The sequence below is a fragment of the Camelus ferus genome, chromosome 8 (genome assembly GCF_009834535.1).
Source record: "Camelus ferus isolate YT-003-E chromosome 8, BCGSAC_Cfer_1.0, whole genome shotgun sequence".
Classification (NCBI taxonomy): Eukaryota; Metazoa; Chordata; class Mammalia; order Artiodactyla; family Camelidae; genus Camelus; species Camelus ferus.
The window spans coordinates 31,368,562-31,388,306 of NC_045703.1; the positions used below are offsets into that span (position 1 = coordinate 31,368,562).

The 19,745-nt window shown below is 41.8% G+C and overlaps 1 protein-coding gene across 1 annotated transcript in view; it reads left to right on the plus strand.

Moving 5' to 3' along the window:
• SLC16A10 (solute carrier family 16 member 10) overlaps positions 1-19,745 on the plus strand; it is a 104,138-nt gene that overhangs the window by 69,952 nt on the left and 14,441 nt on the right. Inside the window, exon 4 of the mRNA XM_032484706.1 lies at positions 15,147-15,290. Coding sequence (XP_032340597.1) covers positions 15,147-15,290 — 144 coding nt within the window. The remainder of the gene's footprint in view (positions 1-15,146; positions 15,291-19,745) is intronic.

Sequence of the window (19,745 nt, forward strand, 5' to 3'; positions counted from 1 at the left end):
CCCGCCCCCGCCCGGGCGCTGCGCACAGGAGATGGCAGCTGTGGCTTAGCCCCACCTCTCTTTTCGTGAGAAGTGCCAGTAATGGCACCATGGGTCATCTGAGGAGACAAAGGCTACGGTGTCCCTCCCCCACAGGGCACACCAGCCTTGTTGCTTTGCTTTTTTCACAATTTATGGGGACCGAGGTTGTTCTGCTCCGTATCCCCTCCCAGCCACGGCACGCAGCACCCTGCAGTCCCCTGGGGCTGCCTCAGTGCAGCTGCCTCAGTCCTCCGCCCGGCTTGGGCAGCCTGTCCAGGACCCCAGCTGCCAGCTTGCATCTCAGGCTGGGTGTCGCACGGACCCTCTGTGTCTGTTTATCTTAGTTCTGTTGGTCAAGGGGTGCTCGGGGCAGATCTGAGCCTCGGAGGCTCCCCCTCCATCCTGTTGCCCTCTCTGTTGGAGAGGGGAGACCCAGCAAACAAGTGCTATTCCTCCTTTGCTGCTCCCTCCCTGTGGGGCAGGTCCTGTACTGTTTTGTTTTTTCTTCTTTCTTTTTCCCTTTTCTCCTACTAGACTTTTGGTGTCTTTGTCTTTCTAAGAGGGCGATGTTCCTTCGGAGTTCGGCAGGTGCTCTGGTTGGCTGAGTAGGTCCGTAAATGTGAGTTTTGGTGTATTTGTGGGAAAGGGTGAGCTACAAGTGTCTTACTCTGCCATCTTGCTTCTCTCCTCACAGCTTATTTATTTTATACATAATAGTTTGCAACTTTTAGTCCCTTGCCCCTCCCCTTTTCCCTCTCCCGACTGGTAACTACTAGTTCTCTGTATCTGTGTAAATTTCACCAGGTTTTTTAATTTTGTTTTTAAATGTCTCTGGTTTTACTTATTAGAATATATTTTTTAAACATTTTTTATTGATTTATAATCATTTTACAATGTTGTGTCAAATTCCAGTGTAGAGCACAAGTTTTCAATTATACATGAACATATATATATTCATTGTCACATTCCTTTCTCTGTGAGCTACCATAAGATCTTGTATATCTTTCCCTGTGCTATACAGTATAATCTTGTTATTAGAATGTATTTTTGAATAATCTTAAATTCTAACTCTAATATGGATATTTGCTTAACCCTCAAATCTTTGGATTAATATCAGATTAAATTTTGAGGGACCTAAATTTAGCTGGTAAGGGTCCTGTCATGATTTTTATATCAACTAGAAAATTTTTATATCAACTAGATAGAGGATAAATAAAAACAGAAATCTTAATTTGAAGACTCTTCCTTTGTGAGGCACAGGCTTTTACCCCAGATTTACCAGGTGGCTCTGCTGGGTGGAGAGAGTTGTCTGACCCATTGAGAGTACATTTCTGCTAGTTTAACCTTGTCTCTAAATTCTGGGGCATCTCTTTGGAAAAGCCCTCGTAGACACTAACTCCAAGGATTACAGAGCATCGGAGCAGGGGGCTTATGTATTCTTGCCATAGGAAAGTGTCTTTAGATCCAAGGAAAGTTTGAGGGCTGCACATCTCTTACGCATTAGCCCCCAGAAGCCCACGCCACACTGTCCACTTCTCCTTTGCTTTTCTCCCCATTTTCTCTATCTAGTCCCCCTGCCTTCCAGCCTGTTGACAGCTCACATGTAATCAGAAAGTTTATAGTCCTTTGTAACAAACTGGAGAAAAGCTCACTTAGTGGTAGGCAGTGCCTACCATTTGGAGGCAGAATTGCAAGCATGGACAGCTGGTGTGCAGTTATGCAATCCAGCTGTGTCTGTGTCCATGTCAGATTGAACTGATTGCTTCGTACAGTAACATGGCCAGAACAACTGTAGCATTCATGCTTCAGAGCATGGTTTAAGATTCCGCATACTCCGTCCTCTTGGCCATACAAGGATTTGTTTCAAACTATAAGTTTCTTTTAAACAAATGTAATATTTATTGATTTCCCACATTTTTATGAACATTTAGTTTATAAGAAGCTCCCACAAACATTATCTCTCTTTGGAGCCTCGGGGCCACACTAGGAGGTGGGTAGGATCAGTGTTTCCATTTAGCAGGAGAGGAACCAGACTTGGGATCTTAAGACAGTTTGCTCAACTTGCAAGGCTGGAACGTGGTGCAGTTGGGGCTTAAACCTGGTCTTTTTAAGAGTGTGACTTTCAAGTAAAACATTAGGTGCCTGCAAAAAAAGTATGACAGTAATCTAGGAGTTGAAGGGAAATATAGGTCATTTAATTGCACTTTTTTAAAAAATTAAATTAACATTTTTTTGTGGGGGGGTAATTAGGTTTTTTATTTATGTATTTATTTTAATGTAAATACTGGGGTTGAACCCAGGACCTTGTGTATGCTAAGCATGCACTTTACCACTGAGCTATACCCTCCCCCACACTTTTTTTTTTTTAAGACTGGTAAAGGAACTAAGGCTCAGAAAGATTAAGTTGCTTGCCAAAAGTCACATAGTTATAAAAGTGGCAGAGCCAGGTGTAATATCCAAGAATATCCATGGAAAATAAGTGGAAGTTTGTTGTAGCCTAAAATGTAAACATGTACATAGCAGAACCAGAATTATTAGAGGACTGAAATTTCTTCACCTAACATAACCCTTTAGTCATTTTATAAGGTTCATTTTCCAGTCTGAAGGTTGCTTTGCCATTTTGACACAGTCCAGTTCTTCAAAGTTGCCAGTAACAGTTGTACTGGGTTTGTTGTCTGTCTTTCATGGATATATTTAGAGCTCAGGGTCAGGCTGTTATGTGGCAGTGCCCTGAGAATGCAGGGCTCATAGCAGAACCCTTGTAAACCAGAAGAAGTTCTTGTGTATTGGGCCAGGACTGGCTGCTGAACGGACCTCTCTTGCTGTGTTTATCTGTGTCCACTCTAAGGTTCTGACAGGGGAAAAGCCTTGGGGCCCATTACGCGTCCTCAGCCTTGGGGATGATGGATGCAGGGTTTTGGAAACATTTTCAAAATGATTTACAGTGGAGTTGTATAATCTGAAGAGTTGCCCTATCTCAGTCTTTTTGGCAGCCAGATTAAAGGTAGAGCTGACATTTTAATTTTGTTTTTAGCCTGGAGGCTAAACACTAGATTCTAAATACTAGGGGCTAAAGTTTCATTTTTTCCTTCCCTTCCTTCTTTCTTTCTATTAGATTTTGGTTTATTATCCTGATTATCTTTATTATCGCTTTGACTTTTTTTTGGCTATGCAGAATGTTTTGGCACTTTGCAAAAGAAGAAGTAATCACATTGCTTTTTCGCCAAGATTTTTAAAGTAATTTTTGTTTTTCTATTTTTCATTAAAAAATAGGCTTATGACACAAGAATACTTCTTTGTATAGTGTATTAATTTAATTATCAGAATTAGGCATTGAGATTCACTGTGATTATATACACACATGCCCATCCCCTACGTATTTTTTTGTAATGTGGTCTGGGAATGTTTTGCTGTTCTTTCATTTCCATTTCCTTTCATTCATTCATTCTCATCTCAGTGAACTTCCACAAAAAGTATGACGGTAATTACACATAGATTTTCTGATTCAACTCTTAAAGCAGCCTTTCATGAGGAAAGCAGGAGAACTGAGGAGAACTGATACTGGTTCTCCCACTAATAGATAAGAACCTTGATGATTAGAAAGGTTTTATTTTGCTCAGGGTTGCACAGTACGTGGCAGGGATGTTATTAGAATAGAATAGAATGGGTTATTCCATTCTGTTGCTGTTGTTTTTCTCTTTTACATGTATGTGACTTCCTCTGATTACAGCTCAGTTGTGCAGATTCAGGTTCACCAGATTCAAGCATTCATCCATTTGACTGAGTACCTGTTGGGTGTCACTGGCATTCTAGGTGCAGGGATGCAGTGGTGAGAGCAGATGTAGTCTCTGCTCTCACCAAGCTCAGTGAATAAGTAAACATAAATAAACAAGGTAGTTTTCAAATAGTAATACTTCCCTTGAAGGAAATAAAATGAGATGGAAGGTGATAGTGGGAGGTTACTTCAGTTTCGAAAGTCAGGGACAGCCTCTTTGAGGGCTGGCAGTAGGTGCATTCTCTGGGTGAAGGGCAGTATTAGGTATTTGGAAGACACAAAAATAAGACAGCTTCCTATTGTCTGTGAGAAGCCTATGACATAGAATTTCTCTAGTTTCTGTCTTCAAGGCCAGCCAACAGCTGATGAATTTTTTAATCCAGCTTATTTTTATCTGATGTGTTATATTAAAATATGCATGTTAAAAATTAAAAATTCTCGCATAGGACCCAGGCATTGCTTTTCCTCCAGATACTTCACTACTTACATCTTCTAATAATACACTTCCTCAGTTCTCATGTAGTTATTATGTGAGTGAGTAGACATCCTCTCTCCATCACTTTATCCCCACTTTTTTCAGATATTTTCAATGGTGTCTATGCTTTTCTTGCTTTTCTAACCTTGCATTTATTTCCCTGCAGATCTCAACATCTGCTGCAATTTGACTGCTCAGGTTAGTGAAAATTTGCCCATTTATCAGTTTTGTGCCTTAGGCAGTATTCACCAGCATTCTCCTACTTGAGATGGATAAGGATCTTTACTTCTGGCCACTTGTGACTCACTAATGGGGAGGTTAAATATCTACAGAACTCTCATCAAAACAAGCTAGTTGGGGTTTTTTGTTTTTTTTTTTTTTGAGTATTTTTTCCTTTCAACTTGTAATACACTAGCATAGGAACATGATAGGAGAACACTCCATAATTAATACATAAGAAATCTAGAAAACCAATCATCTACAAAGAAGCCAGAACAGAGCTGCTGCTTTTGGTAAGGTGGAGTAAGTTTGTCATGTGTTCCAAATTTTATTTAGCTAAAAATAATTATTTACAAATAATTCAACAGTAGTTTTTAGAAATGATGTATGGTTTATTCAGGCATGAAAATTATCCCTAGAATGTAGGCCCAAACTGCTAAAAGATTTATAATACATGGGAGAGAAAGAAATCCACAACCATTTAAAAATAATTTTAACTTAAGTTGGAAAGCAGCTGTAGTGTATTTTTGTTAGGCCCTCACCGTGAATAATGTATTCAATGTAAGTATGGGAAAGGCTGGTGAACACTGTGGATTTATCTCCAAAATACATTGGGGAGTTCTGTGTGGGAAGCGTCCTAACACCTTAGGGCATGATAAAGAAGCAACAGGTAACGCAGACTGGACACTTCATCAGGTAGGGACAGCGCCCCTTCATTGCTCCATCCCAGCACTGAGCTGTGCCTGGCACTCAGATATTTTCTGGCCAATTTCAGGCTGAGATTATACATTGGTTGAATTGTTGGACTGTGATGTCTCCTCACTTCCCTACTCATGACCAGCTTTAAATTCGAATAGCACTTCATGTTCTTCAAATTCTGTTTTCATTGATCTTCAATATATAGCCCTTGAAGGTGGGAAGTTTTATTTCCATTTTACAAGGAGAGGAGTTAGTTGGCTTAGAGATTGAAGTCATACACATATAGTGACAGGGCGTGGTTTAAAGCTTAAATCATGGAAGTCAAAGTATGATCATCTAGACTAGTTTCAGTGTGGAGTAATTTAAAGATACAGAAGTGGGTGGCTAGAGGTACACAGTCATCCCTGCTGAAGTTAAATAACACGTCTTATGTTTTGTACCTACTCCCGAGCTGCTTCCAGGAGAATGAAACACGTGAGGTGACCAGAGCCCAACAAGAAGGCACATAGATGCCCACACCCCTCCTGACCCATGCTCATACCTGTGAAATTTAAAATGTTGCCATATGTTGATCATTGGATCTATGAAGCATTGTAATAGCCTCAGCATAAATCAGGTGTCCCTGTCCCTACTTAATGGTACGTCTGTGAACACATAGTTTCCTTTTACATGTTTCTTACTCCTCAGGAGTTGTCTCAGGGACTTTTCACAATTCTCTGCTAGTGTCTTCTGGCTCCTGTTCTCAGCCGTTGGGGTCAGAGGGGGAACTGCCTGTTCCTAGGGTCTCCGTCCTTCCTATTCCTTTTGAGGTGCTTTCTCAGCCCTGTATCACATTCACCTTCACAACAACCTTGTCACATATCTAGAGCAGGGTGTCAGACCCAGTGCCTCCTTTTCTCTCCTGAAACAAAATCCCTAGACCGTAAAACCTACTTATACACATAATTTAAAAAAATCAATAATGCCCCACTTGTAACCTAAAGGAGAAGTAAAAAGTAAGTTTTGAATAATAATGTATTTTAAAAAGTAATGCTTGGGATACTAGCAACAACGTGGATTAACCTTGAAGACATGCTAAGTACGTAAGCCAGACACAGGTCAAATCCTGTATGATTCCACTGAGATGAGGTACCTAGAGCAGTCAAATTCATAGAGACAGAAAGTAGAATGGGGGTTGCCAGGGGCTTGGAGAAGGGGAGGTATTGGGAATTATTTGATGAGTACAGAGTTTCAGTTTGAGAAAATGATGAAGTCCTGGAGATGGATGGTTGTGATGGTTGCACAAGGTGGTGAATGTACTTAATGTTACTGAACTGTACACTTAAAAATAGTTAAAATGATAAATGTTAGGTGATATAAATTTTATTTAAATAATTAAATTGGAAAAAAAGGTAATGCTTGGGCAGAACTCTGTGAAAGATCAAAAGAGCCTCCACAGATTTCCAAAACGCCCCCAAAGGGGCGGTACTGCCCGCACTGTAAAGCTGTGTGCAGCACAGGCTTGAAACCAGAAAACGGGTGCCCAGCATCTTACTCAGGAAGGAGTAGAGCTCATAATTTGACTCTAAAGACTTTTTTCCCACTATGCCTACACCTTTCAACTCTCAGTTCACAGAAGTTTTCTCTGCCACACCAGTGGCCTTCATCCAGACCACTCAGGTCTTTTACTTTCTTATCAATTCTCCTACAAGGGTGCGGTCCTTTTCTTCCTGAACACTTTAAAATCACAAGACAGAACTGAACACATTGAAAATAATGTTAATCACCACCTCCCTCCAACTCTGAAAAAGTCTTATTCTTAAGAAAGGGTCAAAAAGGGTAAAAAACTGGGGTAGACAATCTCAGAAGTGTGTGAAAGTGACAACAGCGGAAGGAAACTGATCCAGGCCTAATCTTAATTTTGTATCTTCATTCAGATAACATTTTTTTTAATTTGATGTGATACTAGGGAGAGAGTTGGCAGTTAGATAACTCAGAGTTAATAGAAAAGACTCAATACTGTGTACCTCACAAAGACTGGAGGAGAAAGGAGGCTTTGGTAAAGGGGTTCTGTAGCCAGTGTCACTCGTCTGAGGGAGTTTTAGTGAGGAGAGGTTAGAAGAAGGTAGAATTTTCATGGAAGGATCAATCTTTTTTCACTTTAGAATTAAGGGCAAACTTTAAACTGAATGAGAACTAGTAATGCTGCAATTTCTCTGCTTCTCTCAAAAATCAGATCTACCTTAAACTAAATAAATTAAAATTTCAGTAAGCCAATAGTCTACACATCTTTCTCTGTTCAAGAAGAAATAGAACCAATTTTGATAATTTACAAAATGTCTGGCTTATTGACGTTAGAGCCAGGGTCATTAAGTAAAGTTATAAAGTTATCCAGAATCTCCTAGTGATTTAAACAATGCTCTTTGAAATTATCCCTTCCTATTTTAAGATGAAGTCCATCTTAAACTTCTAAAATTTAGGCTTAATTTTACTAACCTTTTGCTGGATGCATTTGTTCATTTTGGACTACTTTTCCCAATTCATGCAATTCAGCTACTGATTAGAGACTCCATAACCCACACCTGTCTTTTATTTGCATATACATTTAGCTAATAGGTGATTTTCTCACCAGATAAACCCAGGAGTAAGTTTAGAAGAGCAGATCCCTTTAAAAAAACAAAACAAAACAGTGCAAACATGAAAACACATGATGCCTCAGAGAAGCACTGATGATATCCAGGAGTCCATGTCTGCGGAGCCTTGGCAACCACCATGTACCTTCAGAGTGCTCTGCTGAAGCACTGGTCAGGCAGCCATGCAGGCGAGCTCTGGACCATGGCTGAGCCTGCCCTGCCATCCTAATGAGCAGAGTAGAGGTAGTCTACCTGTTAACAATTCACAGTTCATTGTGATCATCCAAACTAACCTGGAACCAAGGGTCTGAGAGTGGGGAACCTAGTATGCCAAGAATGAGACTTCAGGACAGAAACTGTTCAGAATCAAATTTGGATTTAGGTGGAATGAATAAAAATTTAAATAAACCAACAGATTAACACCTTTCATTCTTTAGGAAGGACTAGAATAATTTTTGATAATTTGAGAAATATCTGGCACAGGAAGTATTGTCAGGGTCACTAAATAATTTCAAGTTACCTAAAAATCCTAGTGACTTATTTTCTATTTTAAGATGAAGTTCATCTTAACTTCCAAAATTCAGGATTATTTGAGCTAAATCCAAGTTGGTTCTAACTGATATTTCCTCTAAAATATTTTGCCAGACTTTGAGCTGATCTAAATAATGCTATATCAAGGATGGACTTTTTTTCTTTTAGTCTAAGGAAAAAAAATTTTCAATGGAAAAATAATAAAAGCTTTAAAGACTTTTTAGAGTTAAATAATGTTTTCAAAATCATACGAAGGTTTTGCAAACCATCAGCCATCTTCCTTCCAAACTCTTCTTTTTCTACTCTTTGGTGGCTGTTAAATAATCTTCACCCTGGAAACCCTTCCCTGTTTTTTCCCAGTCCCTGACTTTTATGTGTCTTAACAGCACCATGTGTGATTACTGGCACCATGGAAATCCATCTTAATGAAATGGAAAGACTGGCCATTTAAAAAAACAAACAGAACCAACCACCCATGCCTCCTGACGTCCTGTCCGGCCAAAGGTCTGCTCTCCACTCAGTCAGCTGCTGAGGAGGCAGGAGCACCTGCACCATGGATTTAGTCACAACTGGTATCTTATTAGTAAAGTGACACTGGGCTGCCTAAGATGTTAGTCCTTAAAAATGCTGGCAGGCAAGGAACTGTTTTCACTTCAAGCACATCTTAGAGCCATTTTATTTCAAAGCACAGTTGATCAAATTTAACAAGTTAAAATTGTGTTTTGAGGCTGACGTAACAATGATCTTAATAATAAAGTCCTGTTTCACTATTATATGATGTAAAGCACTCAATTTTATGTACCGAGATCTCTGGACTTAAGTTTTCTGCCACCTTTAGTCACCTCAGCGGGCTTGTACAGTGCCCATGTAAAACTTCCCCCGGCAGTGCCCTGCTGCTCTTACTTCCTTTTCTTTTCTTAGTGAAAACAGATAGAAAAAACACAGTTGTTTAAAAAAAGAAAGAAAAAAACCAAACCCTCTTCCGTTCAGAAGATTTCTGTTCATCTTTCTTTGAAGTCAAAGGGTAGTGTTAAGTTTTGATGTGCAGCGAAATCTGAGATTATCCATTAACCACCCTCGCAGGCCTTTTACTCCCTTTCAAAGGTACATGTAACTTTTAAAGGAGCCAGGCTCTTTTCTTTGTGTTTATTTATTTATTTTTTAAGTACATTTAAGTAGAATGGTCTCTTAAAGTTATAGAGTAGCTTTTCAGATGTTGAAAGGATATATTCTTTGAAATTACTCTAAATTGCATGCGAATGAGGCAACAAGCTGAAATTGCTAATCCCGGGAGTGAATAGCAAGTGAGCAGAAGTGCTCTGAACTCAGCATCCCTGTTGGGAAGTAGGAAGCTGCAGAAATCATTCTGAATTCCAAACCCCTGAAAGTACTGTGCAGCGTTTATTACCCCATTTTTGGACGTACCATGTGGACGTACCGTGTAAACGTACACGGTACAGGCCCTCCACCCCCGCCAACAGCTGATTCTCTCAGAGGCAGAAGGAGCACACGTGACTTCCGTTGTCCACCTTTTCAGTTTGATGGTGTGGATCTGCAGAGGAAGGGCCGAGGACCAGGGAATCAAATCCTCACACACAAGGACAGATGATGGCTGTGTGCCTGGAATCCGTTTATCTCCCAGAGGGCACAGTAACTGCAACAACAGTGCACGATAAATACTGTTTCGTTTTTTCCCTCAGTTTTGCAAAGGCAGTTGTGGTTCTGTTAGTCCCACAGTCTGCAGTGCTCAGCTTTCCTGGCCTCCCTAAAATGCTGCCCTTGTTAGCACTTGGTACTTGAGTTAGTCAGCTGTTCCCATAAGCCCACTGTCAGAAATAAAGTTATCTTTGTTTTATGTCCCCTATAGTTTTCCTCCTTTCTTAACTACTATTCCCCAAAGATATACAGTTTAACTTGTATGTACCAAGGTTTTATATTTTTATGTAATGAATTATATAAACATTACATAAAAGACATTAAACAGAAACCCCCGTCCCCTTAAAAAGGTGGAGGAGAAGGACAGTGAGGCTACTGTCATAGCATGGCCAAATAACTCAGTCTTAGAAAACATTACTGTTGGACCTTTTGGACCAGTGACCTCCTTGCTTTGCAGATGTGTAGCACCACTGGGTTTCAGGAGCTCCATAGATAAAGTGATTTGGGGTCTCCTGTTGCACCTTTTTCTATTGTGAAACCATTTGTTCAGAAGCTTGAGTTCTAATGCTGTTACATCAGCTGTATTGGAGCTGGTTTTGTACTGTGGCCACCCACTGAACTTTCTTCATAGTTGACTCTCTGAGAGCCAGGGGACTCAGCCTAGGTCCTCAGTGGGAGAACACTGTCTGGCTCTCCAAATGTTTGGCACTGTGGCTCCCCTGTTAGGGAGAGGTGGAGAAGGAAGAAACCAGGGCTGAGGCCAGTCCAGCGAGATGGTCACCACCTTAGGCTGCTCCCTCTGACTTCTCACAAACAGATCTGCCTCTGGGCTCTAGTGAGGGCAGAGGAACTTCTCTCTTCAGGTGTCTGGTCAGAAGCATGTCATCCATAGAGAGAGGCTGTATCACCATTTAAGGTAGGGATGGTTAGGGGAAGGGCTGTAAACTGTGAACCAGTTTTGTCTTTTTTCCTTCTTCCACCCATGGGTAAGAAATGAGCAGATATTATGAGATTTAAGTTCTTGGTTATCTTTGGATAACAGAACAATAAATAGGGTTTCACACAATCCAAAAATGGCTTCTGTGTTTAGCAAAAGTTGAATGATGGAAAGTTTCAGGAGCAGGCGGCATTCAGGCTGTCAGTCAGCAAGGCTATGGTAATCCCTGAGGTGTGCAGTAAACAAGTGTTTGAGAACATAAACGAAAGACTAATTTCTGCCCTAAAGGCACACATTTGAATAAAGTCTACTTTAAAGAACTGCTCTATAAAGTGATGTTATTCCCGGGGTAGATAATGGCTTCTAGTATAGATTTTGTATTGGTTCAAATAAGTTAGGTTAAATATGGAGATACCTGTTAAACATTTTCGAGTTCCTACCCGACTCTTTATTAGAAATACCAATTTTACCCAATATTCATGCTTTCTGCTAAACTAAAATGTGTGCCAGTCTCCAGAGGATGAGAGATGGGTGGGGATTCATGAAATAGTTTGCAGCAATCATGGACGGCTTAGGCCACAGGTAGAACCCACCAGCTCCCCTGGGTGCTGCCCCCAGTGAGGAAGGGTCTCCAGGACCCAGAGATGCAGCATCCCCGGATTCTATTCTCCCATTCCCCAGATCCCCTTTCTGACAAAAAAGAAAAGAAAAGAAAAGAAAAAAAAACCTTTTATTTTGCAAATTTTGGCTGAAGGTGGCAGAGTGGCTGTCAGCAGCTGAAGTTCTTGCTTTATTTAAACAACAATAATTCAATGAAATAATGCCCCTTGTAGTTGAAGAGCTAAGTTTCCACTTAAGCATTAATTTGATTTTACCAAATTTATTTTCTTTTGAAAGACCCAAAACATTTCACCTTATTAATCCTTTTAAGGATTACAAAGTGGATGGTGGGGGGGAAGTAATCCACTGATAAAAAGATTATAGCAATTTGGCTGGCAGGTGCTTTTAGTTTCATCAAAAGAATGATTGGTAAATTGTCTTTTTTGAATACTAAAGTATGTCTCTTAAAAAGTTATACTAGATCCTTTGGGTGTTTCCTGAAGTGGATTTAGTACATTAGAATCTGGATTCAAATTCCAAATAAAGCTGATGAATACACATAATTATATGTCACCTGCCTTAAGATCAGGTTATTCGTTTTCTTCAGAATTGAGCTGGAAACCATTTTTTTCTACTTTATCTAATCTCACTTCATGGGAGTGATAAGGACCTAGAGGAATTAGCCATTTTGAGCTTTTATCAAAAGCTGTTTTATCTTTGCAGCCACAAGTAGATTTCTTGGACCAGCACTGTGCAACAGAAATATAATGCAAGCTATGTATGTGATTTAAGATTTTCTAGTAGCCATATTTTAAAAAGTAAAACAGACAAAAACCCCACAAATGCAATTAGTTTCATAATTTAAGTAGTAGAGCCAAAATATTATTCCAATATGGAATCAGTGTTTTAAAATTACTGTGATATTTTGCATGCTTTTTTTTTTCCACTAAGTCTTGTAAATTTCTGTGTATTTTACACTTAAAGTACATCTCAATTCAGCCTAGTTACATTTCAAGTGCTCAACAGCCCGCATGCGGCCAGCAGCTGCTGTCCTGGACAGCACAGTGCGAACGTGGTGTGTGTGAGGTGGCAGCTGGATGTGAGGCTCGGTGCAAAGCAGGGAGGCTTTATCAGTCAGACCAGGAGTTGGAGCTTTATCCTGAAGACTGTGGGGCCATAGAAAGATCCTAAGCAGAGCAGTGTTATTTTTAATTTTGAACTTAACTTGGTGGCCTCAGGGAATACAGGTTGGAGCTTTGGGAGTGGGGGCTCAAGCACGAAACATATTAAAGGCTGTTGCAGTGGTCCAGGTAAGGAGTGATAAGACCCGGAACTAAAACCCTATGGGAACACAGACCAAAGGAAGTGTGTCTGAGAGATTTAGGAGGTAAAATCATCAGAATTTGGTGTTGACTACTGGATGGGTCTGAAGGGAGGGAGGGGGGTAATCTAGGATGGTTGTCTGCTTCTTTCTGGGAACTTGGGCCAAGAGCCTGGTGTTACCTGAAGTAGAGGGGGCGGGTTGTGCAGGCAGGTGAGTGCAGCAGGGGCGTGGTGGCTCTGGGGTGCCTCGGAAATAGGCAGGTAGATGTCTAGTTTGACATGGAAGAGTTTACTCAAGAGAATGTCTAGAGTTAGAGGCGAGAAAGGCTGGGTAGGAACACTCAGTACTTAAGGTGCCGGTGAACACTAGGCAGTAACCAGAAGGGGATGTAAGGGTGAGGTAACGGAGGGCAGAAAAGGTGGGACATAAGCAGAGTCTTAAAGAAGGGTAGAAGAGGCAGCAGAAATGTAGGGAGATGAGAAGGTATCAGACATGTCGAAGCGACACCGTGAATAAACCCTGCTGAGCCAGATTGGATTAGGGCTGAGATCAAAGCTGGCCTAATGCAGTTTGCAGACATGTTTTGTTTGGCATGCATGCGGTTGGATCACGCAGTGTTCTAAATTTAAGTTAGGTACCAGCATTTCCACACAAAAATCCAGATTTCTGACTTCTCTTTAAAAGGTGGCCAGGAGGTAGATTTTGACAACACTGGTGGTCCTACATGGTAAAGATTATCTGAGTGGATGTCCCCTCACTCCAGCAAGTCTGTTTTACTCCTTTATGTTATCTGCTTGAGTCCTATAGACACTGGCGTTTTCTGAGTCAAGGACTGGTAGGTAATAAAGTTACAGAGGTAGACTGGTGACAGATTATGGAGGGCTTTTAATACCAAACTGAGGGGTATAAATGTAGTCAGTGGGCAACTGGTGAATAAGGGATTGATGAGATTAAAGCTGTATTTAGGATTATTCGGGATCAGTGTGAAAAATACCGAAGTCAGGGAGAACAGTTAGCCAGTTTTGACAGGAAAGAGACAGATGCCATGGTGTTGGCAGATCCAGGTAAGCTTAAAAATGCAAATAGAGGTCTTCTGAGGAGATAACCATCCAGAAAGGCTACAAGTGCCACGTGGGGACCATCTGGGCCTTTGAGCTTTCTGGGAAATTTGCTTTGCAGGCTTCCAGAATTCAGGCCAACATTTGGTGTAAGGGACAGTGAGTCTGATTGTTTGAAACAACTGTGTTTGTTATAATAGCTCAGTGATTTCAGAGAAAGCAGTCAGAGCACAGACTTGCTTTCTCTTTTTGCTGTGAGCACAGATAGGTGATTCTTGAGAAAATGGCAGTGAGCAAGGGGTGGACAGCGTAGAACTTGGGGGCTGTGAGAACAAAGCGTGTGTTAGACAGTGGGTGCTGAGCCGCGTGTCTTGTCACCCATTAGAACACCTGCTAGTCACATCCTTTTAAAACATTGTCAGGTTGTAGGTTTGCAGTCACTGTTCTAAGTAGACTGTAAATTGAGGGAAGATATCCTTTAAAAAAAAAGGCTAAAATTCCTATCTGATCACGATTAACTGTTCTTTACACAAATATCCAATCCTTGCCAGCACTCTCCTGGAACACTGTTGCCATCTCCATTTTATAGAAAAGGAAACTGAGGCTCTAGAGGTTAAGATCTTATCCAAGGTCACAAGGCTTATAAGGGGTGGGACCAGGACTTGAATGCAGGCAGTCTCTCTGGGGACCTTTCTTCTATCCCCTGTGTTAAACCGACTCTGTGTCTTTATCTGTGCTAATGCCACACAAATAGGCAAACCCACAGGTAGAGAACCTTATGCTTTTATCCTGGAAGCTCTAGTACAACTTATTTCAGTTTGGTTCAGGCCCTCCTAGAAGAGATGAAACTCCAGAATTAGGCCTTCAGCTGCCTTGCAGAGGGGCAGACAATGTGCTGGGTCCTTGGGCGACCTTGAGAGGACCAGGCGGCGTGGTGTGTTCAAAGGTCTCTTCTCTCCCTCTAGCTCACGGCCTGCTGGTAACTGAGGAATGTGTGCTGGTTACTTTTTATTAAAAGAAATTTTTTAACCCTCATAAAAATTCTTATTTTATTTATGCAAGCTAAACCATGTTAGCTTTTCTTCATATGTTCTCGTGAAAAAACTATCAGAACAAATTCTATAAATCTTTGACTTTGGAAGTGGGTGAGAGTCCATAACATGGTAGACACACAAAGCTTCCAAACTTGTCAAGTTGTCCTACCATCCTTACTGTGGCTTCCTTCTCTTTGGTCTACAGATGAAACATGTGAATGAGAGGTTTCAAGATGAGAAAAATAAAGAGGTGGCTCTCATGTGCATTGGCATCACTTCAGGCGTCGGACGGCTGCTCTTCGGCCGGATTGCAGATTATGTGCCTGGTGTGAAGAAAGTTTATCTACAGGTACTTTCTTAATAAGCCTTTTTTTTTTCTCCAGCAAATGTATCCTTATCACCTAATGGCTCATTGTATGCACATATTTGCTTAAATTCTTCTGTAAAAATAAGAAATATTTTCTAGAACCTAATCTTTACCAACAATTTTCCAAGGGCAAAATCACTTATAAGTTTTGGGCTTCTGACATGAGAAACTGGCAGACAAACAGCAGTCTTCTTTGTTTTGTCATGGAACTCCAGCAAACCAAAATGTTTTTTGCCCATTGCATTTTCTAAGAATGTTTTATTTTTGGCATAGTTCTCATAGTCATGTGCCTTTTGCAGTACCGTGTGAAATTCAGGCATGTGTGTGTCTTTTGAGTTTCTTTACTGCAGGTTGCCTCCAGGGCGTTGTGGGATGTGCTCTTCCAAGGTCATATGGACACTCATTTGACAAATATTTAAGTGACTCCTCCATGCCAGATACTGTGCTAAATGCTACAGGTGAAACATGGTCCGTGCCCTCAGTAGCTCAGGGACTCCTGGGAAGACAGATAACGCAGTGCTGCAGCACAGTGGGATAGCAGGTGTGCAAATGGGTGCCATAGGAACACAGTCACAAAACATCTGAATCACTAGAGAGCGTCTGGGCAGGCTTCCTGGGCTGGGGGAGTGTTAAGAGATTAGATAAGGAAAACAGAGAAGGATGTTCCAAGCAGAGGAAGCCACACAGGCAAAGAGATGGAGGTGTGACATAGTATGCTATACCTGGGAAACTGAATGAATGGAATAAAGAGAAGAATTAGGTTGACTGGCTGGGGGGCAGGCAGGAGTCAGGTTGGGAAGGGCTTTTATGAGCATAAAAGAGGCTGAACTCTATCTGGAGCCATTAAGGATTTTAACCAAGGGAGTGACATGACGTGAGTTGTATTTCATAAAGCTTAACCAAGTAACTGTGAAGGGTGGAATGAAGTGGAGGAGAGGGCAAGAGTTCAGTCACAAAAGGCCACATACTGTGTGGTTCCCTTTAAATGAAGTGTCCAGAACAGGCATATCCAGAGACAAAGTGTAGAGCAGTGGTTGCCAGCAGATGGGGGAAGGAAGGAACGGGGAGTAACTGCTACTGGGGGTTTCTTTTGTGGGGGAGAGAAATACTCTAAAACTAGACAGCAGTGATGGTTGTACTTGATAATGAACTAAAACCCATTGTGAATAGTTCACTTTAAATGGGTGAATTTTATAGTATGTGAATTTTTTTCCCTCTTAGCAGTCATCTTTATTTTTAAAAATTTTTAAATTGAAGTGTAGTTGATTTAATGTTGTGTTTGTTTCTGATGTACAGCATGGTGACTCATTTACACATATATACATCTTTAAAATGAAGACCCCACACTAATATATAATCAGAGGGTTAGATGATTCTGTGGGACAATTTTTTTCTTCCACTTACTTTTTTTTAATAACATAGAATTATGTTTTGACATTTTACTTCAATTCTTCAGATTATGTCAAGAAAAGAGTCTATTCAGAAACATAGACCATTTACATTTCTCGAACGAATTGCTCTTTTCACAGTGAAAGATCAGGCCTTGGGCTCCAAGCATTTAGAAGGCAGTGCTATCTGGCAAGAATTATGATTAAAAAGAGTAGTTTAAATTGTCTCCTGTTTATATCCAATAATACTAATTGTTATAAGTATATATGGTTTCCTTTAAAATTTTTTTCTTTTTTTTAATTGAAGTATTATGGCATGTTAATTTATATTTCAGTAAAGCTTTTGGAGGCTTGGGGACTAATTGGAGAATATTGAAACAGTCTAGGCAGAAAAACCAAGGCAGAGATGTTGGGATTGATGAGGAAGTTAAACAGGGATACAGGGAATGAGACTTCAGTGGGACCACCTGGGTCTGGGGTTTATGGCTCGAGTAACAGTGAACAGTTTTGCTGTTTTATCAAGATCAGTAATTCAGTAAATCAGAGTAGGATGATGAGTTAATTTTTGCCATGTTAAGTTTGTGGTGCTTGTGGGAAAGCCAAGTCGAGTTTGGAGCTCATGAGAGTATGGCTAGGAGACCCGTGGGACTCTGGCTTTTATGCACTGTGTGGGGTGAGTGGAGGGTGTGCCAGGGAGACGGTAAGGTAGGGGCCAGATTGGTAGGAAAGAAGCCGGGCACACAGTGTTTCTGGGGCAGGAGGGGCCAGCGGTCAGTAACTAGTGAGAGTGTAGGCACGTTAAACACTAAAAGATTTTCACTGGATTTAGCAGCAGAGAGTAGTTGCAGTGGAGGGGCAGATACAGAAGACTGATCATGATCAGTTGATTAAATGGAAATACAGGCAACTTTGTCCCAAGGCTTGGCTGTGGAAAAGAAGGTAGAGGGGAGCCAAAAGGGGAATTTGGGACTGAGGGTTGAGCACGTCTGTTCACTGTAGAGATGAGAGGTATTTGAGCAGGGCTTTGAAGGGAGGGTGGAACGTGGGTGCATGAAAATGATTGGAAAAGGAATTTGTTACAGATAAATTGCCATTAATTGATTTGAAGTAAAAAACCATTTCCTGAGCAGTTCCTCATGGCAGACAATGAACTAAGTGCTCTACATACATTATCTCTTTTACTCCTCAGCCCAGCTCCTTGAGGAAGGTACTTCCACTAATGGATGTGGACACAAGGAACAGGAACAGAGAGGCTGCTTCACTGTGGGGGTGTGTGTAAGGTGCTGGCAGTCAGCCGCAGGAAGGAGTCTGGTCACGCAGCGAGGAGGAAGTGCAGACAGCTGGCAGAGTGCAGCTTTTTAAAGTATTTACTGTGTTATGGTCATTCCCTCTTTTAGTAATACCTAACTGGATATCCCTGTTGGACATTTAGTGGAACAATGTCTTGTTCTCAAGTGTCAAGGGAGCCCTCTAATGGACATTTGTTGCATTGCAGAGTTTTAGCTTCCTTTCATTTATTCAAAAAATTCCAAGTGCATACTGTGCCCCAAGCACCGGCCTAGACTCTGGTGGGGTGATACAAACACGACAGACATGGTCCCTGAGTTCCTGGAGCAAGACTTGAGGCAGGAAAAGCTGGGTGTGTCTGGGAATTCAAGAAGGCAGGGAGAATGGGCTGGGAAGAGGTTGGAAAGAGTGTGGCACAGGAAGAGAAGGGGCCAGACTATACAGGGCCCTGAAACCCAAGATGAAGAGGTTTTACTTTCAGTGTAGTGGGTCTTTGCTGGAGAATAACGTTTTACATTTTAAAGTCTGTGTGTGGAGGATGGATGACTCAGAGGGGTGCAAGAAGGGGAGGAAACCCAGTTAGGAGAGCAATACAGCGGTGAAGGTGAGAGAGGCTCAGACGGAGGTCTATGATGGATGAAGTCATGGTATGTTTCATATGGCAACACTTTACTCCAAAACAACTTAAGAAAAATTTCCTCCCTACAGGTGGGGCAGTCAGGTCACTTACAACATTTTGGGGGCACATGTTAGTACTTCATGTAATTTACAAAAGAAGATATGGCCTTTCCTAACTAGTCCCATGCTGGTCTGCATTTACATGGCAGTGAATTAAGAGTATTTTCATTTTGGATGAAAGGTTAGCCACAGCCTGGCTGCTTGTCTGTCGTATCTGGTATTTTCCATCCAGATGTGGTGCAGAGAACCTGGCAGTATGTGCTGAGCCACAGGTGAGATGACTGCAGTCCAGGGAGCCCCTGGAGGAGAAAGGTGGCCTTCATGTGTCCTGTGATGCCAGGAACCACCGATGGGCTCTGTCCTGTGAACACAGCGGCACAGGAGGCAACACAGGCCCAATCCACGCAGTCTGCTGGGCTCGCTCCTTTGTATCACTACCTGCTCTGTCTCCTTTTCCTGGCTTCCCTGCCCCGACTCCCAAACGTTCAGTGCGTTTTTATTCTTGGCCCTTAATCTTGTCTGCTGCCACCAACTCCAGGCTTGCCCGTTTGCTCTGTCCTCACGCGCTCTCCCTGCCCGCTGTCTGCCCTGTGGCTGGAAAGCTCCTGCTGCTTGTCTTCCTGTCCTTCCCATCGCTGGTGCCGTTTTCCCAGACGTACCCACTGCCGGCTTTCATCGGTTACAGCTCAGCCGTTGTGGGGCTGTGGCAGCTCTCTTCCCGCCCTGTCCCCCTGACGCCAGTCATCTTGGGTTTGGGGGCTGCAGAGCAGGGAAGCACAGGCTCCGGGTGAGGGATGGCTTGTCCCCACACCTGGCAGAGGGCTGTGCGAGGATTCATGGTGACAGCTTATGGAAAGTGCCGGCTCAGAGCGGGTAATTAATGAATCCTTGCTTTTATTATGTTTTAATATTTTATTAAACACTGAGGCAGATCCTGGTTTGGAACAGGTCTCAAGAAAGGAGACCTTGTTATCTTGATTTGGGGATCTCTGCTTATAGGTAACAGTTTAGGAATGTATCTTACACTTTTGCTGTAGAGTTCTGAATTTAAACTTCCATCAGGGTCCTGGGTTCCAGGTATTTT